This window comes from Myotis brandtii, unplaced genomic scaffold (genome assembly GCF_000412655.1).
Source record: "Myotis brandtii unplaced genomic scaffold, ASM41265v1 scaffold45, whole genome shotgun sequence".
Taxonomy (NCBI): domain Eukaryota; kingdom Metazoa; phylum Chordata; class Mammalia; order Chiroptera; family Vespertilionidae; genus Myotis; species Myotis brandtii.
This window is the reverse complement of record NW_005367209.1, coordinates 2,022,287-2,038,323: the sequence shown is the minus strand read 5'-3', so window position 1 is coordinate 2,038,323 and position 16,037 is coordinate 2,022,287. Positions and strand designations below refer to the sequence as shown.

Sequence of the window (16,037 nt, the reverse complement as noted above, 5' to 3'; positions counted from 1 at the left end):
GAACATATAGGTGAAGAGGTAATTGAACGTGTGTGAGATTTGAGGTTTAGTTAAGCTACATCTCTTCGACCACAGGTTATTATCGGTCGTATGGTACTCTTGTGTGTGTGAACATATAAAAGCTGTTAACTTTGGATACCTCTTAGCTTAAAATCTAAAAAAAAAAAAAATTGTTTTCTCCTTTTAAGGTTTGGACTCAGTTCCAGTATCCATGCATGGTCTTACACTTTATCCTCATCTTGTGACTCCTGTATAATAATAGCAGAGACCTGTTTATAAAATTGCTTGGAGAATGTTTAAATATCAGGAATCTTGATTAAATTTAAGAGCCCATTGTCTATGTATGTTTATTTTAATAAGAAAGTAGTTTTTAAAATAGAGAATTCTTCAAGCCCTTGAATTTGTGCCTGCTCCTAGTCCAAAGCAGTTTCCCTGTTTTCTGAAGTCACATCTTGCATTCCTCAGACTTATTCCATACGCATGCCTGAGGCAACATCAGATAGATTATTCAAGCAAAGATAAAATAAAAATCTTCCCTTTGAAATATTAATATAATTAAGGCAAAATCAGGCCTCTAAAGAGAGCATTCTCTCTTGACATTTATGATTCGTGTTGATGATATTTTGCCTGATAATTGTGGGAGAGCCAGTCCAAGGGCAAAAAAAGGGCAAAGTATGGGAGACTGGGCATATAAAAGAGGAGGACCTTATGAGTAGCCCAGGGAGTCTTCTTTAAAGAGGCCATCTCACCCCACTGGTGTCACTCAGTGGTTGAGCATTGACCCATGAACCAGGAGGTCATGGTTTAATTCCAGGTCAGGACACGTGCCAAGGTTTCGGGCTCAGTCCCCAGTGTGGGGCATACAGGAGACAGCTGATCAATGATTCTCTCTCATCATTGTTGTTTCTGTCTCTCTCCCCTTCTTTCTTCTTCTTTCTAAAATCAATAAAAATGTATTTAAAAAAATAGGCCATCTCTTTGGATATGAAAACCACACACCCCGTGTCTAGCGTGTGGCCCCAACTCAGGACCCATGTACCAGTCTTCACAGTTCTGAATCAGTGGTCAGAGATCTGAGCTAAAGGCTGGGCATAGCAGAGCGGGGTGGGATGTACAGCCAAGAAGTTATTCATAGGCCCCACTGGGCTGCAGAACCCAGTGAAGAGTGGAAACTTGTTTCATAGACTGGGTTCCAGCCAGGCACCAGGAAGCAGGCAGCAGGGTCTGAGCTGGGAACAGCTTTCAACATCCTGGAGGGGAGAGCGGTACACACACAAAAAATGCTACCCATATGTGCATTTTGGTAACTGCTGAAGAGTTTATTGTCCTTGGTTGTTTTAGGCTTGATTGAGAGCTCCTCCATACAATAAAATATTCATTCACTCATTCATTCATGCTATCATTCATTCATTGTTTACTGAGTGCCCACTGTATCATAGACCCTATAATAACCAAGGAGGCTGGCCTTCTCAGAGTTCCTCCTGTAGTAAAGATACAGATAAGCAACTGTTTACAATGCAGAATGGTATGTTCTACAATGAGGAAGTACAGGATGCTCCAGTGAAAACACAGGAGCGATATCTACCCAGTTTCTCTTGCTGATACCAACAGGATAGCCAGAAGTAACCACATTTAAAAGAGAGGTTCAGGAATAAGAAGGAAAGGTAAATATGCAAAATGCTCACTGTTATTTGGGGCAATGAGTCAAGTCTGATGACAAATCCAGAGAGTAGAATGTAAATGGAAGGGATATTTTTTGAGTGTCTTTTGAGCTGCTGCTGTTTTTCAATGTAGCCAAAGGCATGTTTCTTCTAGAACCTTCATTTTTTTTAACATGATCTTTTTCCGTGGCCCTTTTGTAAATGGCAGCTGCTTAAAGACTAAGTTTGTTGGTCTTTATTTACCCAATCTCTTCTGAGTTCTTAGGAGAAATATTAGCACCCATGGCTTGTAGTTATCAGGGACCTTAAAGGTTTGGTTCAAAAGAAGGAAGTGCTTAAAGTTTCTTGTTAGGTGACTGCAATGTCTACATTGTAGATTAAATAGATGTTGTGTTGACTGAGTGTTTGGTTATGTCACCCTTTGTTTACATTCTTCAAGTTGCCTGTCACCCTTACCTGGTTTCTTCAGACTTAACCCTTGAGGATAGGGCTTGAAAGAAATGGTTAAGGAAATTACCAATCTGCTTTATGTCCTCAATGTCTACTCTTAGTCTTGGTTGGAAAGCAAGTTCCAGGACCCAGAATCTCCATATCCTTGATTTCCCAAGGCCTCCCTGAGAAAAATGCTAATTCTAGACAAATGGACTGTCTTTATTACTTACCTGAGGTTTAGTCCCAACTGACTTGCAATTCGCTTTCCCTGGTGAACTGGCCTGGGCTATAGTTGAAGATCAAAAGACCCTTTTTCCTTCTTCTTTTTGTTTTGTGTTGTTTTGGCTTTTTCATTTTGATGAAGACTTGATCCAAGGAGTTGTGTTTTTTTTTCAAACTTTAGCTGACATCAGAATCACCTGGCCAGCTGGATACACCGTAGTTCTCTGGGCCCCACTCCAGATTTTCTGATTCAAAGATCTAGGTAGGGCCTGAGATTTTTTGCATTTTTAATAAGTTTCCAGATGATGTTTGCTGTCTGGGTACCACACTTTGAGAACCGTTGATCATGTCCATGGGGCCTAAATTTTCTCTGGTCTTTCCCCTGTGCTCCTGGCTTGAGTCCCCACATTGGCTATCCAGATTTTATCCTCAATAGTTCAAAGGGTATGCCAGTAAAGAAGCAAACCCCATTCTAATAGTCCCCACCCTGGAACCCCGGGCTCTCCAGCAACAAAGCCATAGACTTCTGTCTTAGCCACACAATTAAGAACACTGTGAAACAATGTCCAAGAGAGAAGAGACAGTTCTTTGTATAATCTATTTATGAGCTCCACTGAAAATAGTATGCACTTAATACGTCCCATTGCCATTTTGTTTTCTATTTCCCCAGACCTTACCAGAATCCTATTGTGGGAGTGAGAAGGACTGAACTCTTCCAAACCTTATTGTGTAGGGCTAATGCCTACTACTCAGGAAGAATTGTTTCTGTTTATGGTAAACTGCACACATTCCCCATATATTCTGTTAGTTCTGGTCTTGACAACAGTGGCAAATTCTTCTACTTTTGCTGGAAAGAAAAAATCCACTCCTTTGTATATAAGTATTCCAGGTTTGCCTAATTGTCTTATTTTCCGGGACCGTTGTGTTTCTCAGGGCTGTTGAAGTTAACTGTGTATCTTACATACTCAGTAGTAATAAATACCTTCTGCTGTTTGGTGTGCCCCCTTCGTCAGTGCAAACAAGTACTTTATTTGAGAGGCATAAAAGAAATAAGATGCCTTTACTTTGCAGAATTTTATAATAAGTAAAAAATAGCTTACAAAAAAAGGTTTGTTATTACATGAAGCCAGAGAAAAGCCCAGTTAAATTATATATTTCTCCAGGTTTCTATCACACACACTATATATTTTCATATTCTAAACACTGATTTACCTTGCATTCGATCACATACAAATTTCTTTTTAGCAGTCTGTCATTCACTACTCTAAAAGTAGTGAATGTGCAAATGTATTTTCTATTTATGAAAGATCAAAATACTATTAAGCCAGGGACTTACTGAACATTTCGGAATAAGAAAGACACCTCAAAAGGCCTCATGGGGAGAGAAACAGGCCCCTGCTGCTCTCAACCTCTGTCCACCAGTGTGGCTCCCTAAACCTGGGTCTCTGCGAAGAATTATCAGGTCAGAAAAACCCAATCACAGACAACTATTTGTTTAACCTCACCTGAGGATATGTTTATTGATTTTAGAGAGACAAAGAGAGACAGAGGGGGAGAGAGAGAGAGAGAGAGAGAGAGAGATGGGTTGCCTCCTACAACAGCCCTGTCCAAGGATCGAATCCCCAACCTAGGTATATGCCCTGACTGGGAATCAAACCCATGACCTTTAGGTGTGCAGAAGGATGTTCCAACAAACTGAGCCACCCAGCCAGGGCCATCAACAACTACTTTTAATACAATGTCAGCCATTTGATGTGTTCAAGAGGATGTTGGAGAGCTGGCGTATAAATTTAGGTGCCATTCCCAAGGCAATTGCTGAAGACAAACAACCAACATCTGAACAATCTTTTGAAACAAATCAGTTCTTTTCTTGGGAAACAGCATACCTCATCAGATTCTAATGAAGTCAGTTCACATTAATAACTTCACTCATCTATTTTGTAATTTTGTACTTTTAAGTTACATTTGCCTCCTAATTATGATGACTGTTGAGATGGAGAGAGACAAAGATGAGATGTTTGCTGTTTTCATGTTATTCCTATTCAGTTTGTGTTTTTAAAAAATGCCAGGAAATTGTTTTAAATCAGGAGGTGCTGTATTGATAAATAAATATACTTATTGTACATTTAGGATACATTTAATAGATTTGTCATGCCAAAGGCCTTAGGATTTTTTTGTAATTCAGAACTCATAAAAAACTAACTCCCGCATCACCTAAATCTGTTTATTCCCCAAATATAAGTATAGGAGAAGTTTCAGAGTTAATACCAAAGTTCCAGTCAGTGTTATGAAGTAACTCCTTTCTAAGAATCAGCCGTAACTGGTGTGTGTGAAGGCTCCCGAGGTGCAGTCAAGATTTTAAATCTTGAAAGGAAAAGGGGAACGGTTTATAGCTTTATTAGTCTCTTCCTGCTGCATATTCTTGCCAGGAATTGTAGTGGAAAATATGGACATTATTTAAAAATTGACTTATGCAAAGAAAAATAAAATAAGATTTTTAATGTCATCTCTTTACTTTAGAGACATTTTTCTTGAATATAAAAATTAAAATTACTATGAATCTTTTAAAATACAGGAAGTATTAAAGAAAATAAAAATCACCTAAAATTCTGTTAGTGAGATATAATTGACTATTGCTTATATTTTGGTATATGTTTTGCTAGTCTTTTCCCCCTGTTAAAAAATGTATGTGTGTATGTGTGCATACATATGTGTATAAGAAATGTGTATATAACAGAAAAATTTGGATCATTCTTGCATATAATGTTTTACTTGCTTAATAATATGTTCAGAGCATTTGCTTCACAAGAGTTGTGAATATTTTTAAAAACACTTCTAAATTTTCTGTTGTTCAACAAATAACTATTCATTGAAAGCATTATTTTTAATGGGCACAGAATATTTAAATACTATAGCATATTTAATCAATTGCTTAGTGATGCTCATATTAGGACAATAATTTTTCTGCTATAGATAGCATAACAGTGAGTATCTTTGTACTACATAGATTTTCTATGCATTTATTTAGGATAAATCCTACAAGTAGAAATAACTAGATCAAAAAGTGTGAACATTTCAAGGCTATGGGAATGTATTAAAAAATTATTTTCTACCAAACTATACAAAAATGCCCTTGCCCCACCCTCAGTAGCATTGCCTATTATCATTTTCTTCATCTTGAACCTTTTATATATTTTTTGAAAAGGTTATTTAATAGCTTGATGAAAATGGAGGTATTTTTAGCAAATGGGAAAAACTGTCATTAATGGCGCAATAGATCAGTGTCAAATTAGATTTTTGCTTGAAGTAAAGCCATTTATTTAAAAGCTCTGGATGATCTGATCTAGCTGTCCACCTGTTTTTTTAGAAATATAAGGATATCTTATTTAAAGATTGAAGAGCAAGACATTGAAATCTGCTTGATAGAGTCAACTAATTGACTTTTCGTCAGTGGAAATTTTTATCTCAACACTGTTCTGAAAAACAACCTTGGTTGTTCTCATCGTGGGGTCATACGAGGTCCTGGGTTATTTGGTTTAACGGGATTTGTATGGTTGGATAGGGAAGGGATTAATTCTTTATGCAACTGTTTTTCTCATGAGGTTGAAAGTAAAAGATAAAAGATACTCTTAAGAAAATGTATAAATCTATTACTTGAATGTTATATGTTATCAAGTGGAAGCAAATGCTTTTGTAAACAAACTCATTTCTTCACAAATAGAAACAGAAAGTGGAGAATGCCTTTGTTGGCTTGGGGAAGCTGCAAAGTTTATTTAAAGTTTGTATTCATTGCTGAGGGACAAAACCGTTAAAAGACATCTGGATCCTGGGGGATGATATACTATAGAAATATCTTTACTCTTCAGAGGGGCTTTGGAATAGGACAGGAGTTATCAGAATTCATTTCTAGATGACATTCTATTCTGTACCTAAAGAAAATTAGGTAATACTCTGTCTTTCTTTGATTCAATTGAAAAAAAAATGTATGTTGGATGCCCATCCCTTCAATGCTGTGCCTGCACCTTTTCAGATTGATCTTGTAACTTGCTGGGCCTTTTAGGAAGATGTCCAGCTTCAATAGGACCAATGTCTTCATTTCCCTGGGCAGCTATAAAAAAAAATGCCATAAAGTAGTAGCTGAAAACAACAGAAATGTATTTGCTCTCAGTTCTAGAGACCAAAACTCTGAAATCAAGGTGTCTGCAGGGCCATCCTCCCTCCATGCTGAATGGAAGAATCCAGTCTTTGCCTCTTCCAGCTTCAGGTGGCCGCATCACTCCAATCTTTCCTTAGTGGTCACATTGCCTGTTCCACTTCTGTCTGTGTCAAATCATCCTCTGTCTCCCTTTTTAAAGGACACATGAGATTGCATTTAGGGCCCACGAGGATGATCCAAGATAACCTCTGCATCTCAAAACTCTTTTTTTAAATTTTCTTTATTGATTAAAGTATTGCATGTGTCCTTATCCCCCCATCTACCCCCCACCCCCACTCATGCCCTCAACCCCTGGTGTCTGTGTCCATTGGTTATGCTTATATGCATGCATACAAGTCCTTTGGTTGATCTCTCCCTCGTACCCCCATCCTCCCCTGCCTTCCCTCTGAGGTTTGACCGTCTGATCGATACTTCTCTGTCTCTGGATCTGTTTTTGTTCATCAGTTTATGTCGTTCATTATATTCCACAAATGAGTGAGATCATGTGATATTTATCTTTCTCCAACTGACTTATTTTGCTTAGCATAATGCTCTCCAGGTCCATCCATGCTGTTGCAAATGGTAGGAGTTCCTTTTTACAGCAGCCTAGTATTCCATTGTGTAAATGTATCAGTATTTTAATGGACTCATCTGCTGATGCGCACTTAGGCTGTTTCCAAATCTTAGCTATTGTAAATTGTGCTGCTGTGAACATAGGGGTGCATATATCCTTTCTGATTGGTGTTTCTAGCTTCTTGGGATATATTGCTAGAAGTGGGTCAAATGGGAGATCCATTTTTAGTTTTTTGAGGAAACTCCATACTGTTCTCCACAGTGCCTGCACCAGCCTGCATTCCCGCCAGCAGTGTACGAGCGTTCCTTTTTCTCTGCATCCCCACCTGCACTTGTCATTTGTTGATTTGTTGATGATAGCCATTAATCACATCTCCAAATTTCTTTTTTGCCATATTAGGTAATACTCAGAGATCCGGATATGGGTATCTTTTGGGGGCCATCATTCAATCTATCTTACTCAGGATCTTAAATATACCTGACTTCATGGACTTCCCTCTGTCAGTTCTCTACCAAAACATGAGACACATGTCCAGAAACACAACATTCTTTGCCAAAGATTGATCCAGCTGGCCTAGGAAGGCAGAGTTGACTCCATAATTGAACCAGCATATCTGGGATAGGTGGTGTGGTAAATCTTAGAGACTACCCAGAAGATTGAAAGGTGCATGGCACAGTAGGCCAACAGGCAGAGAGCTGTTCTTCCTTGGTTCATGCCAACTGAACGGATGCAAGGAAGGCCTTTTTTATGGATGGTGTGCATATTTGGTTCCCAACAGCCTACCTGAGCTCCCTTGTTGTCCTCCTACTAACTGCTTCAGTTTCTTGTCATCTTCTTTAGAAGGAGGGTTTTGCCAATGCTGTAAAACAAGACCTCCCAGGACCCCCCTCCTGTATGATCCCCTCCTTGCCAAGCTCCACAGTCCAGGGATTTTCCTCTGCAGCCAGTGCCATAGCTAATCCGTTCCAGTTGCATAAGAATTTAAAAACAATAAGACTATTGAAAAGTGCACTGGCCTGCTTCCAGTAGCTGTTAGAGGTGTTTGCTCTGTACAGGGCACCTAGTTACACGTCCCTTCTTTGTGTAAATCCTCCTTTACTTCCCGTGTTCCTGAAGAAGGAGGGCCCTTTCTTGTGGTCTGTATATGGGGAGGTGGTGTTCTTCTAGAAGGTGGAGGAGGCAAATGAACCTTGAAGTATCTTGTAAGTGAGGCCTTAGAAGGCAAGCCAGAGAATTTGGGAAGAGGAACCTTTGGCCTGGCCCAGTAATAATGCTTTTGTATTAGTTAGCTGTGGGTGGGGCTTTGAGATAATTGCAAAATGATGTATTTATAGAGTGACCAGTTCCCTCCTTTATGCCTTTTAAAAGAAGTAACTCTCCCTTTAACTTTCTCTGGAATCTGTTGGACTACAACATGTACCTTTATTTGTTCCCATTTAAAAATCAATTACCTGGCTCAAACTGCTGCTAAACACAGTTGGCTGGGTCAGCCTTTTCTAGTCTGTTCAGTCATAGTTGTACCATCTATATCAAATAACCCAACTGCTGCCCCTGAGGACCGGTCCTAAGAAGTATTTCACAGACACTTTAAGGAACAGCTCCCATTCTGTAGCTGGAAAAATGCAGGATACTCCAATGTCATTTTGCAAAAATGCCTCATACCTGTTCAGAGCCCCAGAAACTCTGAGAAGGTAAGCCAAAAAAAAGAGCACCTGCCTCCAGTGCAAGTGCCTTTAGAGATTAAGGTCAAAAGTATCTCCTTTCCCCGTTAGCCCCCACCAAATCCTTCACATAATGAGACCATTATAGTGAAATTGGTACTCAAGGTAGAGATGATTATATTAGTAGTAAGGATAGTAGTGAAGTCTGAGAAACATCACACACTGAGGACTGATGTGTTCTTTCACTGAAAGGATCCTGGGGAACCCAGAGTTATACCAGTGAAAGATGGTGCAAGTCGATATAAGTTTTCTCTTCATTTTCATTTTTGATCTGACCTTTTTTTTTATATCAGAAGTGTCTTGTTGCTTGCTATTCCCTTTAACATAAAAGCAAACAGAAATATTGAAAGGCACAGTTGGCAGGAGTGAGAACACACAAAGGTCTGCAGAAGAGAGGTGTTTCGCCCACTCTTCTCCACAGTCTGGTCAACCAGGGAGGCCACCACATTGTTTCTATCATCTGTCTTTTTTCATCTGTTCACACTTGGATGCCTGCAGTTGGTTAATTCTGAACAACACATCCATGACAGCCGGAGAGAGTCTTGCAGTTCTGTTTTCATCTGTAGATCTGTTTTATGCCATAGAAGTCACAAATGCACATCTTTACATTAAAAGCTTGCTTCTAAGTTGCCTTGGGTGGAGAGAGAGAGAGAGAGAGAGAGAGAGAGAGAGAGAGGGAGAGAGAGAGATTCTTAGACAGACACTGAGAAATGAAATGGAAGGACACAAAGAAAAACAAACTGAGAGGAACAGAGGGACAGAAAGACAGGAAGAGAGACCCAGTTATAGTCATTATGGGAGAGAGAGAGACATGGATGAATCTCACATGATGGACTGGGGAAAAGCACCTGCCCCTTCTCCCACTCTCTGCATTCTGGCCCATCTTCTTGGCTGTGCCTGGAAGGCTTCAGTGCTGATTAATGGAGGGCTGCTTACCGTCTTAGCTGGCCTGGTTAGACTGTCTTTTATGCTTTCCCCAGTTTTTAGCCTGGTTAATAATGAGTAATGGAGAAATTCCTTCTCAAACAGCAATGGTGGCTATTGTGAGAAAGCTACCATGAAACATGACCTAATATATTCTTCATCTGCTCTACATTGTTTGCATCCACCTATCTATATGACTTCAACTTTTTTTTCCTTTTTGAAATTTGCATTTTTATGTGCACAAGCACATATAATGCAAGAATATATTCCCATAATAAAAATCTTCAGCACAGAAGATATCTGTAAATACGCCTTGATTTCCAGCCCCAATCCTTATTTCCTCCCCCAAATTAAGCAGGTCATAAATTGGGAAGGTTCTTTCCAAACTTTTAAATAATTTACTTATATGTATATGTATATACCTGGAGAAATATAAACGTTTGTCTTGTGTGTTTGTGTTTACATAAATGGTATTAAAGTGTTCATAGCATTCTATAGCTGTGTTTTTAAGTAAATGGTATCACACTGTTCATGTTTCATATCATTCTGTGGCTTCCTGTTCTCACTTAATGGTATGTGTTAGAGACCTTTCACATTCAGGTACCTTACCTTGTAGTGTGTGCCAGGATATGTATACACTAGATTTTTCTCCTTAAGCTCTTTAGGAAGTGAGTCACATCAATTTCTTTTCAGTGTTGAAGCATTTCACATTATTCTTTTGACAACTCTCTGGAATAGATTTGTTCATGTTTTCGCTAGAATTTTTTTCTCTGTAAGTGATAATGAACTCTAGGGTTGGTGTGTTTCTTATGAACCCCCTTGGGGTGTCGTTGTTGGGATCTGATTATGGGGCTTGCGGAATGAGAGGGGTACTAGCTTTACTTGTTTTTATGTCCTGGAAAAAGTGTAGGCACACAGGATTTACCTTTTCCTTGAAAATTTGATAAAACTTGCCTGTAAAATGTATGGGCCTAATATTTTATTATTTTTTTCAATTGATTCCTAGGTCTGTGGTCTGTTTAAGTATTCTGCTCATTTTCTGAGCCATTTTTTTTCTTTAAATTTTGTAAACCTTCCACATTATTTAGGTTTTCAAATATTTTGATTAAAGTTATGCATAGTATTCTCATACTGTTTTCACCTTTTCCTCTTTGTAACTCCATCCCACATTTCACTGTGAATATTGTATGTATGCTTCCTTATTATCATCCTTCTCCCCCCATCTCTCTCTATCTCACTTTCTCCCAATACTTGCCAATTTTTTAAATATAAAAATAATTCTGAAAACAATTCATTTGTACTGATCATTCTTTTACTATGTTTTGGTTTCATGCTACATATCTAGGTTTTGATGTACAATGTTCCCATCATTTGTTTCTAGGAAGTTTATACTAAGTAATTGTTGCTTTGAATTTAATAATTAGTCTGCTAATTAGTATTGAATTAGTCTGCTGAATTTAAGAATTATTTAGAAGTATGTGTATAAGTTTATGTTTTTATCTATATGTACATACTTTATGCACTTACTGTCATTAATTTATAAGTTTGCCTAATATGGGTCAATAAGTATGGTGATTGTAATTTCTGCCTTTTGAAAAATACTGACATTTCCTTTATGACCTAATCATGATTGGATTTTGGGATTGTTATATGTGTATGGGGTAGCTGGGGTACAAAGAGGAAAGAATAGATAGAGATAGAGATACAGATATAAAAATATATGGTTGTTAAACCTTCTGTTTCCATTTTCCATTTCTCTACATTTTTCAGCCATGCTTCCTATTTCTTTTTGTGTTGCATTTCTTGAGAATTCTTTGACTTAACTTCATTCTCTTTATAATTCATATTTTAAAAATTCTTTATAATTCTTTAAAAAGTTTTACATTAAAAATTCTTTATAACTCTATTAAAAGTTTGAACTCAACCATCTTTTTTTTTAATTTCTAAAAGTTATAGTTAATTATGTTTTGGGAACAGAATGTACTCTCTCCTCCCTCAGAGGATATCAACCATACTTATGCCAAAGCTATTTGTCCTGTTAACTCTGTTTCCTTGGGTAAGTTCTTCTGCTAACTGTTTTTGGTGTGTATGCCCTGTGTCTTTGGCATTGCTTAAGTATTTGACGCTTCTTGGTGGGTGCTCACCTTTATATTTAAAATGTCCTGCTTGCAGCTATTGAATGTACACCACAGTGCATGGTGCTCAGAAAGGTGGATAAAAGGAACACCCAGCTTTTCTAGGTGCAGGCAGCCACCCTGAACCATGCCTGTGCTCTCTTTCAAAGTCATCTCAATCTTTTCTAGACAGCAGACATTCTATTGGTTCCTGAGTGGCCCAAGTGAGGAAGAAGTGAGAGAGGCTTTACCAAGGGCAGCAGAAAATTCCAGCCACTCCCACCTGATTCTGTGCTCCATCATCCTGTGGACTCCTCCTGCCCATGCAGGCACCTTCAGGGTCTAGTGTAGGCTTTGCAGCAGCCCTATCCTACATATAGGTTCAGGTGTGTGGTTCTTTTCTCTTATCTGGTGCCATCTGATAATGTGACCTTATTATTTTATAGGATCTGAAGAGAGAGGGGAAGCTTCCCAAATGGTTACCTCCGGTATTTCTTTCTTCCTTTTTTTAAAATGTATTTTTATTGATTTCAGAGAGGAAGAGAGAAGGAGAGAGAGAGAGAGAAACATCAATGATGAGAGGGAACCATCAATCATGCTGCCTCCTGTATGCCTCCCACTGGGGATCGAGCCAGAAACCTGGACATGTGCCCTGACTGGGAATCGAACCGTGACCTCCTGGTTCATAGTTCTACGCTCAACTGCTGAGCCATGCTGGCCAGGCAACTCTGGTATTTCTTAATGATATTATTTATCCAGGTTTAGAGACAAAGAGAAGAGAAATTGGGTCAGATGTAGGGAAGAAGAAAGAACAAAGACAAGTTATGGGCTTATTCCACATGTATGAAGGAAAGCTTTGCAAACATACAAATATAAAGTGATTAACCTTTGATCTTCACTTGTTTTTCAATTTGTATACTAATGAGATATTCTTTTTTTATTTTTAGGTCTTGAATATAATCATGGCCAAACCTTATGAATTTAACTGGCAGAAGGAAGTTCCTTCCTTTATGCAAGAAGGAGCAATTTTTGACAGATATGAAGAGGTAAAGAGGGGTTATTAATCTTTCCTACCAAATCATTCTTATAATTATTTCATTTTAATTACAGTATTGAGTAAATAGTCTCTGACAAAGTAAGAGCATCTTTGAGATTTATAAGTTGGAATAGTTGGAAAGAGGCAAGTTATGAGATATAATAATGATAATGATACTGTATTTATTGAGCACTTGCCATGTGCCAGGTGTGATGATAATGATGTTATAAATTATTGAGAACTCACTGTGTGCCAGACAGCCTTCTAAAACATTTATGTATATTGTTTAATTCCTCACAACAACCTTATAAGGTTGTTGCTATTATTATCTTGGATTTACAGATGGCTTTCATGTAGTAACAGTCTTTGCATAAGGAAGTGCTTTTGGCAGGCTTTCCACATAAAACGTTCTATTTGTTATAAATGTAATAGTGATTGGACTTTGTGCTCGTCATTTGTTCTGCTGGTTTCATTTACGTAGAACAGTTGGACCGAAGCCTTGCCTGCCTCTGCTTCTGCCACTTACTGTTCCTGCAAGGTGGCAAGTGGCTGCAGGCTTTTTATAGAGCAGGGTCTTGGGACCACCCATCTGTTCAGAAGGTTGAGGAGGTAGTTGAAGCCTCATTGGCCTTATAAATGCCTTGTTTTTCTTAGATTGTACTTGAATCTGAGGTGAATTGGAGAAGGGCATGTGGTGAAACTGTGTTGCCTTTAAGGTCAAGTGAAATGGAAAACGTCTGAAGACTTTATTTATAGTCAGAGTTGGTTCCTTTCAAAATCAATTGAAAGTTAGGTGGTGGCCCTCCCAGAGGTTCAGATTGTCAGGCCTTTGCTTAAAGTCTGTGGGCTGATGTGACTCAGTACTTATTGACTTGGTTTTTCCAAAATGTGTTTCATAATACTCTCTATATTTATACCACAGTTGCTTTGTAAGTAAACACAATTGAGAAGGCAAAGGATGGACTATTCCTTGTATTGAATTAAAATGTTGAGTGACAGCTCTTTGTATAACTGAAACTTTACTGTTTCTCAGAAAGGACAGCTAATTACATTCTTCTACTAGTATAGGAAGAAACAGAAAATAGTATTACATCACATGGATATAACCATCGTTAATTCTTTGGAATTTTTTCTTTACTCTCCCCCCTCCCCCTTTTCATAGTTGTGATTATAGAATAACCTTTTGAAAATATCTATCATGAAACTCTATTGTAGGATAAAGGAAACTGGTCAGAATGAAATATAAGGCTTTCCATACAGCTTCATTTCCTACCAATTTCCTACACACACTCTCTGCTTTCGCCATAAAAATACACTTACAATTCTCCCAATAACTATTCTATTACATGGTTTGTATTTGCTGCTCTCTCTTTCTGAAATAAACTTTTTCCTTTTTGTTTTACTAATGAACTCCTACTTATCCTTCAGAACCCAGATGAGAATTCTCCATCTCTTTAATATCTTCCTTGACACATTCAATCAGAATGGATAACTCCTTTGTGCTACTACTAACCTCCCCTTGCACATGTAATACTGCATTTGTGTTTAATGATTTTGTCTCTCCTACCATATTCTGATTTTCTTGAGGTCAAAGTCCATGTTTTACTTATCTCTCTCCCGGGACTAGCAGAATGCCTACAACTGCTAAATTCACTGTAGATGTCTACTATTCAAAGGGATTTTAGATACAATTGATTCCAACTCAGTCTGGTTTACTTGTTCATTTTTCTTGATAATTGAAATGGTGAGAGGACTTGGTAATCCTTGAGACCGGGTGGGGATCTGTACCTCAACAGATGCAAAATATTAAGGTAAACCATCTGACTGACACTTTTATTTTTGAAGTAAAAAATTATTAGTATCAACTAGTGTTCAAATCTAATACAAAGTGAGCTTATTGCAGTTGACTGCTTTTATCCACTTTACACAACTTGGCAAAGAGGGCCAAGGACTAGCTTAGATGCATCTGTAAATCTTTCTCGCAGGTAAGCCAGGTGTGCATTGGGGACCAGTGTCACCAAGATGATGTCCATTGCCCTTCATTATGAGCTGGTGAGAGACATCTCTCCCTGAATCTGCTAGAGTGTCTCCAAAGATTTGCGGTTTCTAAGGCAGTTTCCTAGGCTCTGGAAAACTATAGGATAACTAAAAAATACTACGTGACTTCCAGTTACTCAGTGCAGGTCATTTTAGAGTAAAAATACAATCACTGCTTGAGCATCTCTACTGCTATCAGATAAGCAGAAACATATTAGAGGAAAATGTGCTCTTTTGGTAAAGCAAAATGTCATTTGATGAACTGGAAGTTTGTCACATGGAATCATTTTTTTTTTAATTTCTTGTGATGATTTTCTTTGATTATTAATCCTTCACAACTCGCTCACATTTGGAAAATACTGATTATTTGCTCTTCAAAAGGCATTTGCTTTTTTTCCAGGTTCCTCTGAAATTGAGGTAAAGCTAGGAGCAAAAAAATCATGAATAAGTATTAAATACATCTAGCTAAGCTTTCAACTTTCTTAAGTGCTATTTTACTAGGATTTTAAACAAAAAATGTAAACTTCATAAAGTAAATATATCCCTTTATAACAACACTGGAGGCCCAGTGCACGAAATTTGTGCACTCGGGGGTCAGTGGGGTTCCCTCAGCCTGACCTGCACACTTTCACAGTCCAGGAGCCCTCGGGGGATGTCCAACTGACGGCTTAAGATGGCAGTCAGACATCCTTAGCGCTGCTGCAGAGGTGGGAGAGGCTGGCTCAGGGCTTCTGGCTGAGCGGCACTTCCCCTGTGGGAGCGCACTGACCACCAGGGGGCAGCTCCTACATTGAGTGTATGCCCTCCGGTGGTCAGAGCGCATCATAGCAACTGGTCATTCCACTATTAAGTAAATTTGCATATTAGCCTTTTATTATATAGGACTAGAGGCCCGGTGCACAAAAGTTTGTGCACTAGCGGGGGAGGGGGGTGTCCCTCAGCCCCACTTGTGCCCTCTCACAGTCTGGGACCCCTCGGGAGATAACGACCTGCTGGCTTAGGCCTGCTCCTGGGTGGCAGAGGGCAGGCCCAATCCCTAGGTGCCTGCCCCACAGCTCGTGGTCGGGCTCAGAGCAGGGCCAATTGGGGAGTTGGGGCCCTGCCCCCTGTCATGCACAGAG

At 38.9% G+C, this 16,037-nt stretch overlaps 1 protein-coding gene across 1 annotated transcript in view; it reads left to right on the top strand.

Annotated features, from left to right (window-relative positions):
* PLCB4 (phospholipase C, beta 4) overlaps positions 1-16,037 on the top strand; it is a 290,061-nt gene that overhangs the window by 131,366 nt on the left and 142,658 nt on the right. Inside the window, 1 exon segment of the mRNA XM_014546473.1 lies at positions 12,791-12,889. Coding sequence (XP_014401959.1) covers positions 12,806-12,889 — 84 coding nt within the window. The 5' untranslated portion in view covers positions 12,791-12,805.